The sequence below is a fragment of the Siniperca chuatsi genome, linkage group LG24, assembly GCF_020085105.1.
Source record: "Siniperca chuatsi isolate FFG_IHB_CAS linkage group LG24, ASM2008510v1, whole genome shotgun sequence".
Lineage (NCBI taxonomy): Eukaryota > Metazoa > Chordata > Actinopteri > Centrarchiformes > Sinipercidae > Siniperca > Siniperca chuatsi.
This window is the reverse complement of record NC_058065.1, coordinates 1,850,810-1,863,309: the sequence shown is the minus strand read 5'-3', so window position 1 is coordinate 1,863,309 and position 12,500 is coordinate 1,850,810. Positions and strand designations below refer to the sequence as shown.

At 44.2% G+C, this 12,500-nt stretch overlaps 2 protein-coding genes across 2 annotated transcripts in view; both read right to left on the bottom strand.

The window, feature by feature from the left end:
• LOC122871909 (protein EFR3 homolog B-like) overlaps nt 1–10,117 on the bottom strand; it is a 13,753-nt gene extending 3,636 nt beyond the window's left edge. The window contains 14 exon segments of the mRNA XM_044187504.1: nt 189–361; nt 447–498; nt 592–703; nt 786–848; nt 851–940; nt 1,031–1,166; nt 1,362–1,440; nt 1,728–1,823; nt 2,594–2,743; nt 2,884–3,005; nt 4,158–4,308; nt 4,397–4,524; nt 5,482–5,558; nt 9,633–10,117. Coding sequence (XP_044043439.1) covers nt 189–361; nt 447–498; nt 592–703; nt 786–848; nt 851–940; nt 1,031–1,166; nt 1,362–1,440; nt 1,728–1,823; nt 2,594–2,743; nt 2,884–3,005; nt 4,158–4,308; nt 4,397–4,524; nt 5,482–5,558; nt 9,633–10,020 — 1,817 coding nt within the window. The 5' untranslated portion in view covers nt 10,021–10,117.
• A 2,024-nt stretch (nt 10,118–12,141) lies between these two features.
• The window catches only part of iqcb1 (IQ motif containing B1), a 10,121-nt gene continuing 9,762 nt past the window's right edge, over nt 12,142–12,500 (bottom strand). The window contains exon 16 of the mRNA XM_044187667.1: nt 12,142–12,492. Within this exon, the coding sequence (XP_044043602.1) occupies nt 12,236–12,492 (257 nt within the window). The 3' untranslated portion in view covers nt 12,142–12,235. The remainder of the gene's footprint in view (nt 12,493–12,500) is intronic.

The window sequence follows — 12,500 nt, the reverse complement described above, 5'->3', positions numbered from 1 at the left end:
CTGATAAGACTCCGATCACTCTGATCAGAGGGATTAGTTTGAAATACAGCAGCGTGTGCAGTAACGTGTGTCGGCCACGAGGTGGCGCCAGTTCGCTCTAAGTGAGCGCGCTCTTTGCACGTTCATTCCCCAGTTCACCCGCCGGAACCGGTTCTGTCTGACCCCCGGGTCTGTGTTGGAGGTGTGACCTGGCAGCGGAGAGTCTGGCGGCGTTGTGGCGTCTGTCGATGAGCGAGGTGAGGATGGAGAGGACCAGCAGGCGGATCTCCGGGTCCTCCATCAGCGTGAAGGACAGCAGAGGCTCCAAGAAGGACGAGGGCAGCGCCGTCAGCAGGTTGCTGCTTTCGTAGCGCTCCGACACCTGAGGCAGGGAGGAGGGAGCGATGAAGACGAGCAGCGCTTTACACGGTAAGAGACTTTCACGCAGACGCCAGAACTGAACTCACCTGGAGCAGAGACTTCAACAACATCACCTGGATCATCCTGCTGCCCTCAAACCTGAGACAGACAGCGAGACGTGAGGGCCTCGAAACACTTTCGTTTCTAGCGTGTCTGAGTATTTAAAGCGCGTGAAGCTGGTGTGAGCGGTACCCGGCGTTGGGTGACCCCAGGGCGGGGTAGATACCAGGAACAGGGATCTTCCCCATAATGAACAGCATGACCTCTGACCTCTGGTAGACGGGAAGCGTATTGGCGAAGGACCCTGGACAGAAAACACAGGTTCAAATGAAGCGACCGCCTCTGAATGAAAACGGGAAAACCCGAGCGCGGCCCCCGAGCCTGACCGATAGTTTTGATGACGGCGTCCTGCAGCGTCTTCTCTTCGGGGGAGGTGGTTTTGCGTTTTAGACGGCGTTGTCGTAGTAACCAGTCAGCTGGTAGTCGACGCTCTGCCTAAGCTGTCGCAGTAGCGTGTTGAACACTTCCAGCACCGTGGGACCTGCAGCACACACACACACGACGGTTTAAACGCCACGCAGTGGACGTACCGGCGGACGCGAAGCGATGAGCGCACAGGCTGCTGACTGACCTACGGAGCCGGTGGCTTCGATAACGGCGGCTTCGGACAGAACCTCTACGATCCCGGCTCGCACTGAAGCTGGACTCCTGCTGTTGGCGTCCAGGTGACCCAACAGCTGCTGGATCACCAGGTGGGAATGCTGGGACTGACGGGAAGACAGGTGTCAAACATTTAAGAACAGTTAAAAACGTATTGAAGTTCAGTTAAACACATTCACGTTACGTTAAAGTTAATTAAGTTGTTCAGTCACGGTAAGCACAGTTTAATAAAGTAAAGCACAGCTGCGTGTTACATCGGCTCACCTGTATGAGGCACTACACACCTGCAGCGTGCTACTAACCTGGATGGAGTACATGATGATCTGAAAACAGCGAACAGCGAAGCTGCGTCCTTCCCAGAGGCCGCGGCTGTCCAGGTGCCTGAAACAAATTATAAAATCTCATTTTAAATGTCCTTTTTTTAACCCTTTAATGCATTTCATGTACGTGTCAAGTGTAAATACACAAATGAATCCACTTCAGCGGCTTTCCGAGAAGTCATCGATATGCTGGTGACAAATTTCTGATGTCCAGAGTATTGATTCACAAACAAAAACAAACAAAATGAATAACTGAACGTCTTGTTTTACACGTACAGCACAGAGAGTTTGGCTTGATGTAATGCAGTATAACAGGATATTTTCCATATTCTGCTGTGTGGATCTTACATCAGCACGGGTCTGATGGCGTTGTTAATGTGTCCATAAGCAGCTCGGCCCAACAGCTCCCTGAAACACACCTCAGTCTGCTCTGCTGGAGACTCACTGCACACACACACACACACACACACACACATACACACGCACACACACAGGTAAGTCACCTGAGTGAAATACAGACAAATGAAAACCTGAATTTTTCCCACCTGAGCCACCAACCAAACTCTGTACAATTTTCTGAGTATTTAAGAAAATCACTAAATGTCATTTTATTTATTAAATTATCTGTTTAAATATATTTTCTGTAAATCTATTCTGACAAAATAATCTTAAAACAACGTTCGCTTACTAACTTTTTCCACATCGAGGTCAAGAATGAACTTTCATGCTCAACGTTATCTCTCTCTCACGATCTGGTGTCAGGAATGTTTTCTTTGGATTCACTTTTTGCCAAAAAACAACCAAATTTAATCTAAAAACATTAGAAACTGCTTTAAAATCCAACATGTGTAACGTGCAAGTTTCACTGAGGAGAGGACCTCAGTGTGTACCTGTGTGTGTGTGTGTGTGTGTGTGTGTGTGTGTGTGTGTGTGTGTACCTGTGTGTACCTGTGTGTACCTGTGTGTGTGTACCTGTGTGTGTGTGTGTACCTGTGTGTGTACCTGTGTGTGTACCTGTGTGTGTGTGTGTGTGTGTGTACCTGTGTGTGTGTGTACGTGTGCCTGTGTGTGTACCTGTTGGTGTGTGTGTGTGTGTGTGTACCTGTGTGTGTGTGTGTGTGTGTACCTGTGTGTGTACCTGTTGGTGTGTGTGTGTGTACGTGTGTGTACCTGTTGGTGTGTGTGTGTGTACCTGTTGGTGTGTGTGTGTGTACCTGTTGGTGTGTGTGTGCTGCTGCAGGTTGACCAGCAGAGCGGGGACGATCTGCTCCATGTGACGCGGCTCCCAAATGTTCACCTGCAGCTCGTCGTCCACCGTCTTCCTGACCACGCCCTGCAGACCACGGATCCCCGACACACGGATCCTGAGCACACACACGCACACACACACACACACACACACACGCACACACACACACACGCGCAGTAAATGTGCTAGACCGCGCTGCGTTTGACAGCTGGCATCAGAGCCAGTTAACGCTGCGAACAGGAGGAGCAGACTGACTTGTTCTGGATGTCGGCGTCTTCGTGCTCGGAGTGACACATCTGGCTGAAGCGCGACACGAAGAAGTCGTAGCTGCGGTGATACGACGCCGTGTCCTCCTCGATGTTCGCAAACTTCACAAACTGCACAAACAAAAACACGGACAGGACGGAAACTGTTAATGTGATATGAACACAGCATGTACTACACACTGTACTACTGTACCATCTGTGGATCCTGCAGTTCTGTTGAGTGTTGCATTATGGGACAGCAGGGTCCAACAAGACTTCATTCAAAAAACCTACGATTTTAGTCGGCCACAAAATAATCCAATAATAATAATAATAACAATGACGAGAACAGTGTGTGTTACAGTGTGTGTTACAGTGTGTGTTACAGTGTGTGTTACAGTGTGCGGTACAGTGTGTGTTACAGTGTGTTACAGTGTGTGTTACAGTGTGTGTTACAGTGTGTTACAGTGTGCAGTACAGTGTGTGTTACAGTTTGTTACAGTGTGCGGTACAGTGTGTGTTACAGTGTGCAGTACAGTGTGCGTTACAGTGTGCGTTACAGTTTGTTACAGTGTGCGGTACAGTGTGTGTTACAGTGTGCGTTACAGTTTGTTACAGTGTGCGGTACAGTGTGTGTTACAGTGTGTGTTACAGTGTGTGTTACAGTGTGCAGTACAGTGTGTGTTACAGTTTGTGTTACAGTGTGTTACAGTGTGTTACAGTGTGTGTTACAGTGTGCAGTACAGTGTGTGTTACAGTTTGTGTTACAGTGTGTTACAGTGTGTTACAGTGTGTGTTACAGTGTGTGTTACAGTGTGCGGTACAGTGTGTTACAGTGTGTGTTACAGTGTGTTACAGTGTGTGTTACAGTGTGTGTTACAGTGTGCAGTACAGTGTGTGTTACAGTGTGTTACAGTGTGTGTTACAGTGTGTGTTACAGTGTGCGGTACAGTGTGTTACAGTGTGTGTTACAGTGTGTTACAGTGTGTGTTACAGTGTGTGTTACAGTGTGCAGTACAGTGTGTTACAGTGTGTGTTACAGTGTGTTACAGTGTGTGTTACAGTGTGTGTTACAGTGTGCGGTACAGTGTGCGGTACAGTGTGTTACAGTGTGTGTTACAGTGTGTTACAGTGTGTGTTACAGTGTGTGTTACAGTGTGTGTTACAGTGTGCAGTACAGTGTGTTACAGTGTGTGTTACAGTGTGTTACAGTGTGTGTTACAGTGTGTGTTACAGTGTGCGGTACAGTGTGTTACAGTGTGCGTTACAGTGTGTGTTACGTACAGAGTTGGTGGCGAGGATGTGGAGGTGTGGTTTGTCGGCCTCCAGCAGCTGACGCAGCGTACTGAGGAAACTCTCCACCAGCAGGTTGATGCTCTGACAGTGACAGGCCAGCAGCAGCTGCTCCATCGCCTCCATCGCTATACACACATACCTGGAAACAACAACCACACTGACGTTAAGCGGATGTTCAGTGTGTGTGTGTGTGTGTGTGTGTGTGTGTTGGGACTGTGTGTACTGACCCGTAGCGGTGGCGGTTCAGCTCTCGGGTCAGTCGCTCTGACAGGTACGCAGCGATGCGGTCGAGTTTCTCCGGAGCCGACAGAGCGAAGAACGTCAGCTTCTCCATGTTGGCTTTCACCAGCCCGTCCTGAACACACACACACACACGCACACACGCACACACACACACACAGGTGTTACAGGGTGTGTTGGAGACATTTTTTCCAAACATCAGATCAGATTCAAGGACTTTGTGTTCTTGAATTTGTTCAAACGTTTCCATTTTTAGTATGTTTTAATAATTGTCCTTCACTTCACTGCCTGTGTTTTGTAACTTTCTGCTCATTTTATTTGTTGATTGTAACGCGTTGTTGTCTTCAAATTCTCTTCTTATTTGGATTTACCAACGTAACCTACGGATAAAGTAGTCCCTGTAACTAAGTACAGCATCCTCGACTGTGGATTAAACTTTTTTAAACTATTTGCATCAAATGTTAATAATGAATAATTATACAACTTCAAGTAAGTACAAAGAAATTAAAAAAGCAAAGTTTTGTGTATTTAACTTTGTTTTCCTGCAGACAAACTATAAGAAATGACTAAACCCACCGACTGATAAACAGGAACAACCTGGATATTAAAGGGCCAGTTCACCCAAACGACACACACTTACTTTACCTGTACAGGTATCTATCAATGCACATAGTTTCATTTCTTCTCTCTGGATGATCCACAGACATCACAGTCAACAGTGTTCATGGAGCATTTTCCATCTCAAAACTAATAAACCTCAACTATCTGCACGGATAGATACAGCAGTGTTTTTCAACCTTTTCTGAGCCAAGGTACATTTTTTCATTGAAAAAAATAAATCACAAGGCACACGACCAACCGAAACTCTGTAGCCTATATTAACCATATACAGTCATTCAGTAGGAATCAAATAAACACAAAGAAAAAAGTCTTAATTAGTTTTCAAAAAATGTTTTTTAGACCAATTAGGTGAAATTGAGTCATTTTCCACGGCACACCTGACGATCTCTGACGGCACACTAGTCGTCGAAAAACACTGAGATACAGTATATATACACATATACATGTTTACCTCCGGGTCTTCTGGGAAAATATTATCAACCAGCCGCTTGTAGCGAGGACGCAACGCCCAGCAGCAACCGCACAGACCTGCACACACAGAGACACAAGCTCGACAACATAAACATTAAACTACTATGAACAGATATATAATATATAAATATATAAACAGCAATAACATCTGTAGACAGTAAGACTATAAGGGTGCTGACATAAATATGATAAACAGGTTGCTTTATGTACATGAGGTATAAATAACACATGGCACATAACACATTAGTGTTTGATACTAAACAGATAATCAGTAGTATTCGTTTTTACTTCATTTTGATTTATTCATTTAGTTACATCTTGTAACTAACTGCCTTGCGATCGTCTTGTTATTAATTTTTGTGAATTCACCATTTCGAGTTACTTACTATAAACTCTGGAAACATGTCGGTATATTTAAATAATAAATCGCTTCTACTGCTCTCAGTGAGACTCAACACTTCCTGTGGCTGTTTCACATTAAAAGCCTGGAAGTGATTATGCCCTTTGAGCTGCTGGAAGGCTTTTAATGTGAACGTCTGCAGGAAGTGTTGAGTCTCGCTGACAGCAGTTCAACAACGGCGACTTAAAAAAACTGGCAAAGTGGAAGCGGCTAAGAATTAATTAGAGGATTTGCGTTAGACAGATTTTGTGGTGAGTATGACAGTTGTTGTTGTACTGATGGAATTAAAGCTGCTGAAATTAACATTATACTGAATTTATCATCACACAAACAGGTAAACATGGAGGAAATGTTTAGTTTGTATCAACAACAAATTAAAACAGGAACAAGCTTCCTACTAAAATATGATCACGTATATTTATAAAGCAGGGAAATTCAAAATAAAAGCCTGTTTCTTATGAATAAATAGCCTCGCGGCGGCGGTAGTGTGTCTGTAGACGTTTAACCTTGCTTTCTCCAGATTCTTCTTCAATTTTTAATCTCTCGCTATGTCCAGTTTAATAGGTTTTGGGAGATTAGAGGCGACAAGATCCACCAATGGTCAGCTGCCAACTCATAACTCACACACACGCGGTCGTGTTTCCATCACTTTCGGGGACATTACATTGACTTACATTCATTCCCTGGAGACTTAGTTTAAGGTAAAAACGTAATGATTTACGTTATGGGGACTTGCAGTTTGTCCCCATAAGGAAGGCGAGTCCCCACAATGTGGCTGCGTCAACAGATTTATGTCCTCACAACATCAGTAATACCCGCCCACACACACACACACACTCACACACACACACACACACACTACAGTTCAGCAGCAGTAATACTACGTCTTAAGCGTTAATCCTGCGGTGGCTTGCTGTTGCGTAATGTGTTTATATTGTTGGTATTTAGTTAGCAGAGCATGCTGCAGTGCTGCTGAGCAAGGCACCGGACATTTGTCTCACGCACACGTCGTCTGGTTAGATAATGATGATGTTACTTTATACAACTAACAAGTACTCAGTGAGAAGCAATAACTTGAGTAAGAAAGCACTTTAGCAGTGATTTATTCTAGTAGTGACTGTTAGTCACGAGTAAGTACGTCGGTATTTCTGACAGCCAGAGCTGAAACAAACAAAATAAATAAAAGTACTTACAGTAAGTCCAAACTAAGAGATAGCAAGTCAGTTTCTTGACTTATCTCGTATTTTTTATTGAGTAAGTCAAACCTTTTGACTTGTGACTTAACATCCCATAATTCTTACCTTCATTTTGACTTAAAAAGTCATAATTTGACTTAATATCTCTAATTTTGATTCAGTCAATCAAATAATTTTGATTTAGTGAGTCAAAATGTTTACCTTTGTCATAGGTTATATATATATATATATATATACATACACACACGCGCTGCAATATTTTCACATATCTATAATGTTTATTGGTAACTTATAATTTAGAAAAAATTATGACTTTTTAAGTCAAAATTCAGTAAAAACTTAAAGGATTTTTGATTTATTACATCATTTCTGACGGTAAATCTCACATTTTGATTCATTTAGTCAAACGCTCGACTTAGCAGCTCTTAATCTGGACATAAATCCATAATTTTGACATAAAATAAACAGTTTATTTTGTCATTTCTATATATTTTTTTCTTTCCCTGGCAGAAATGGGCTTCAGCGTATGAACGATACGGATGACCAGTGAGCGTTAACAGGCTTTCCTGCTGTCTGACCTCAGACCAGCGTTTCCGCCTGTGGCCTGTTAGCATGAGGCTACCTGAGAGCCAAAGCAGACCTGGGATCAGCAGAAGGAAGCTAACAGAACACGCACTGAAGCTGTGGCGAATGCATTATTAATTATTAGTTCCTCTACCTTTTTAATAACAAGGTTGGAGATAAAACAACCTTTTCTTTAACTTGTGAGCACAAGATATGAGATTCATTTCATATTTAGATACAGAATTTGTTTGCGATTAATATTTATATTTCTACAACTGGGAGTTGTCCATTATATAACTGTGTTTTTATCCGTTTAGAAAAGTTTAAAAGTTATCAGTGTGACCTTTAGCTTTGGCAGCGCAACATTTAAACTGCAAACGCAGCATCACAACATTCAGATAACTAAAGAAAAACATCAATAAATGTTAATATTTCTCACCGTACATGAGGACGACTCCTTCAGCTCACATCCACACTGTCACCTACATCACACACACACACACACACACACACACACGTTTGTGGTTAATCCTTTGCTCTAACACACACACACACACACACACACACACACACTGACCCCACCTCCTTTCATTCACCGTCAGTTTAAAAAAAACCTCGTATCTCCACATTCAGCGACTGATTAAATATCAGAGGACGATGTTGAAAATGTGAGTGTGTGTGTGTGTGTGTGTGTGTGTGTGTGTGTGTGTGTGTGTGTGTGTGTGTGTGTGTGTGTGTGTGTGTGTGATCCGGGCCATGTGCAGCAGCTCAGCGCTCTATAATCTGCTCTGTGGATTTATTTATCATTCCAGCAGAAACATATCAGAAACCAGAGAAGAGGCTGAAAAACTCCTCGCCCGGCGTTTACTGCCTCAAAACTACAGTTAACGTTACGAAAGCTTTACCTGCATTTCTGCAGTAAGAGGTCCTTTTAGTGCCCTGTCTGCTTTTTACTCATTTAGTGTCCAATTACTTTTTCATTGTATTCCACTTTAGTATTAGAGATTAATCAGCAACTGTGTTTATAATCGATTCATTGTCATTTGCCAAAAATTCTCTTCTTCAAGCCTCTCAAAGGTGAATATTTGCTGGATTTCTTTGTCTTCTGTGATAATAAACTGAACATGTTTGGGTTTCAGACTCTCGGTCGGACAAAACAGGACATTTTATAGGCCGAGAGAAGAATTAGCGGATTAAATCGATAATGAAAATACTCGTTAGCTGCAGCCCTGATCCAAATTATCACTTCGTTTCAGATAGAAACCAATCAGGTCACCTCAAAAACAAGCTGCGGCGGTCTTGGATCACTGTGATACACTTATATATATATATATATATATATATATATATATATATATATATATATATATATATATATATATATATATATATATATATATATATAAAAATAAAATATAACAAAACTTTGACAAGTTAGTTTTGGATTCAAATAATTTTGGTGTTTAAAATAGAAAATAGAAAACTCACAATGCTGCACCTCCACCACTGAAACTGATGGAAATTGTGAGAATGATGGTTAATATGTATGTATTCGTGTTAGTTGCATTAGTTGTATTAGCGTTTGCGTCGACAATATATCTCTATTAATGTAATAAAGTGAACTCGGGGTTTCTGCCCCTCATGCTGAGACAAAGCTGCTTCTAAAAACCGATGTGACTGAGATGATTAAAGACTTTGGAAACTGCGGATGAACTCAGGAGCGAACAGAAGAAGCGCGTTGCTTCATGAACACATTTAAACTCGTTTGTCTGCTTGAGGCTTTGCGAGGTTCAGATCCAGATCCATTCAAATCCCTCATCCAGTCCATTTAGGTTCAGCGTTCAGCTTCTGAAAGTAACTAAACTTCTACATGACAAAAACACAAAGGAGATTTGTGTTTGTGTCAACTGAAAGCATGTTAGCGGATCAGGCACAGGAAGCTGGAAGTTTCCTGATATTCGAAGCGGTTACCTCCGGCTGTCTGATGGTCCAGCACAGAGCAGCAGTCCTGCAGCAGCCGCCGAGGAGCCTGGGATACGGTCGACATGGCGACGGCCCTCGGCAGCGACATCCCCCTGGGCATGCTGGGTAAGCTGGGCAGACCGGGCACGGCGATGCCTCTGGGCAGGGAGCCGAGCAAGGCAGGCAGGGTCACCCCCCGCGGCACGCTGGGAAACCTGGGAAGAGTCCCCGGCATCTCCGTGGTGACCCGGCGGACAGAAGGTCGGGCGGACGGGTGCGAAGGTGGAGTCGCCCTGAGGAAGAGGAGGACGGAGTGGTGGGATGAAGGAGGAGCTCTGAACAGAGGAGAAGAAGTGAAGGTGGAGAAAGTGAGAGAGAAGAAAACCTCCTGCCACATTCCTCCAACGCTTAACCCCTGCAGTTCCACTCCGGCTAGTACACAGTAAGTACACAGAAAGTACACAGAAAGTATACAGTAAATATAAAGTAAATACACACAAATATAAAGTAAATACACAGAAAGTACACAGTAAATATAAAGTAAATACACAGAAAGTACACAGTAAGTACACGGTATGTACACAGTAAGTACACAGTAAATATATTCAGTAAATACACAGAAAGTACACAGTAAATACACGGTAAATACACAGCAAGTATATTCAGTAAATATATTCAGTAAATACACAGAAAGTACACAGAGATACGACACTGAGGAAAACTTAAAGACATGAGTATTATTAAAGTCATGTTCGTGTCTTAACGAAGGCTGCTACATTTACTCGGGTACCTGAGTACTCGGGTACCTGAGTACTCGGGTACCTGAGTACTCGGGTACCTGAGTACTCGGGTACGTGTACTTTCCTGGAGTATCTGATGCTACTTTAAGAGGGAAATATTGGACTTCTTTCTTCACTGCATTTGTCTGAAACTATAGTTACTTTGCAGATAATGATTTTGTTTAAAGATGAAAGTACTAACAGAGCTCATCCAGCTGTGACATTAAAATACTTTTACTTCTGATACTTTAACTACATGTAGCTGCTTTAGTTTTCATACTTCAGGGATATTTTTAAAGCAGTATTTCTGCAGAGCGGTGCTGCAGTAAAACATCTGCGTACTTCTTCTTCTGCAGAGGCAGAAGGCCTCGGTCCTCAGCTGCCTTCGCTCCTTCGCTTTGCCTTTAACGTGAGCCGTTGAAGATCATGTGACGTGATCAAAAGCTTCAGATCAGCTGCTAAATGGACCTTGTGGGGATCAACTGCTGCTGTTTCCAAAGCCAGGAATGAAATCTGAACCTTAAGTTTTCATGTATAAATACTGCATTCCAGCGAGTCCTGCACTCTACTGTACCGCAGCGTAGCAATACTAGTAATAATGTGCACGTTAATTAAAGCATCTTTATGTTGTTTAATGCGATCAATAAACTAATCAATCGTGTTTCACAGGCTGATCAGAATGTTTCGTGTTTAAAATCTGCAAATAACTGTAGTGAAGTTAAAGATCTATAGTTCGCTCCTGAACGCGGCTGAGAGGATTAAAGTGGCAGAAAATGCAGATACTCAAGTGAAGTACAAGTACCTTAACACACACACACACACACACACACACACACACACACACACACACACACACTCGGAGCTCCTACCTGCTCGACTCCAGCGCTGCTCTTACAGCCGTTTCCTGTTTCCCTCCGACAGACAGGCAGGCAGACAGACAGACTGCTTATGCAACATCTGCTGAGCCTCTGCTGGCCGGCAGCTCGGATCAATAATCAATAGGTGTGATCGATACGGAGCTCTGCACGCCGAGCCACCGCTCACATCACAGCACAGCACAGCACAGCACACTGCAGCCAGTTACCACAAACTTTCTGAACATGTGGAGATATTGTTTTACATTGTGGAGGCAGATTTAACTGATGAAATATGATGATGGCGTCACGCCCGCTCACACGGTTTCTACGCGCTCTAATACGTCAGCGCCACTTTCAAAGCAAGCGCGCCCGTAAAGGCTGCGCCCAGGAGAAAAACAAGCGCCCCCCCCTCCCTCCCTCCCTCCATAATCACCAGCATCACCGCTGTGGTGACGGAGGAGCGCCCTCTGGCGTTTGAAGCCGGTCACTGCTCAGTCGGTGGCTGAGCTGCCACTTACCAACCAAAGTGCACTCTGGGTAACGCGTGAAGTAAAGTTGAGAGGAAGTAAATAACAAATAAAAGGTCCGAGCATCTAATGCAACCCAGAGCACAAAGTGAAGAAACGGCGTGTAGTAAAAGGAAGTGAAGCGTTATTTCCACCTACTTTGGTATAGTGACACACGTGAAGCGGATATAGGAGTTAGTGTCAGCGACCTGAAGCCTATGCGTGACAGCGCCGCCTGAGCGTCCGGAGGTAACGGAAGAAAGGCCTCGCGGCGGAGAGGTTTTTTTTTTTTTACAGAAATAACGACAACAAAGATCAGAGTGAGAAAGTACAAAAGACGATCTCTCTCTTAGACACATTTTCAAACGGACGCGCCTTCTTCCTGATTATATTTCATTTTTATTAAAGTTGCAGAAAAACGCCACCAAACTGAACTCAGATCAGTTTAAAACAGCCTCCAGGTTAAAGGTTTAACTGTCCTCAGTGGGTTTGCCGGCCCCCGCCGACCCCCCTACGAACAGTCCTCCAAGCTCCGCCTCCAGCTCCTGCGGGTGGGAGGGGCTAAGCGCGTCGACAGCCGCCGTCTCTCCCAGCGTCCTCCACCAGGGCAGCCTGCCCGCCTGCAGCACCGCATTGTGGGCGTCGCGGGCACGAGCGGCGATGGGACCCGAGGGCGTCAGGAAGGACTCGGCGTCTGTCTCCGTGACGACAGAGAGGGGCGGGGCATCTGCGGGG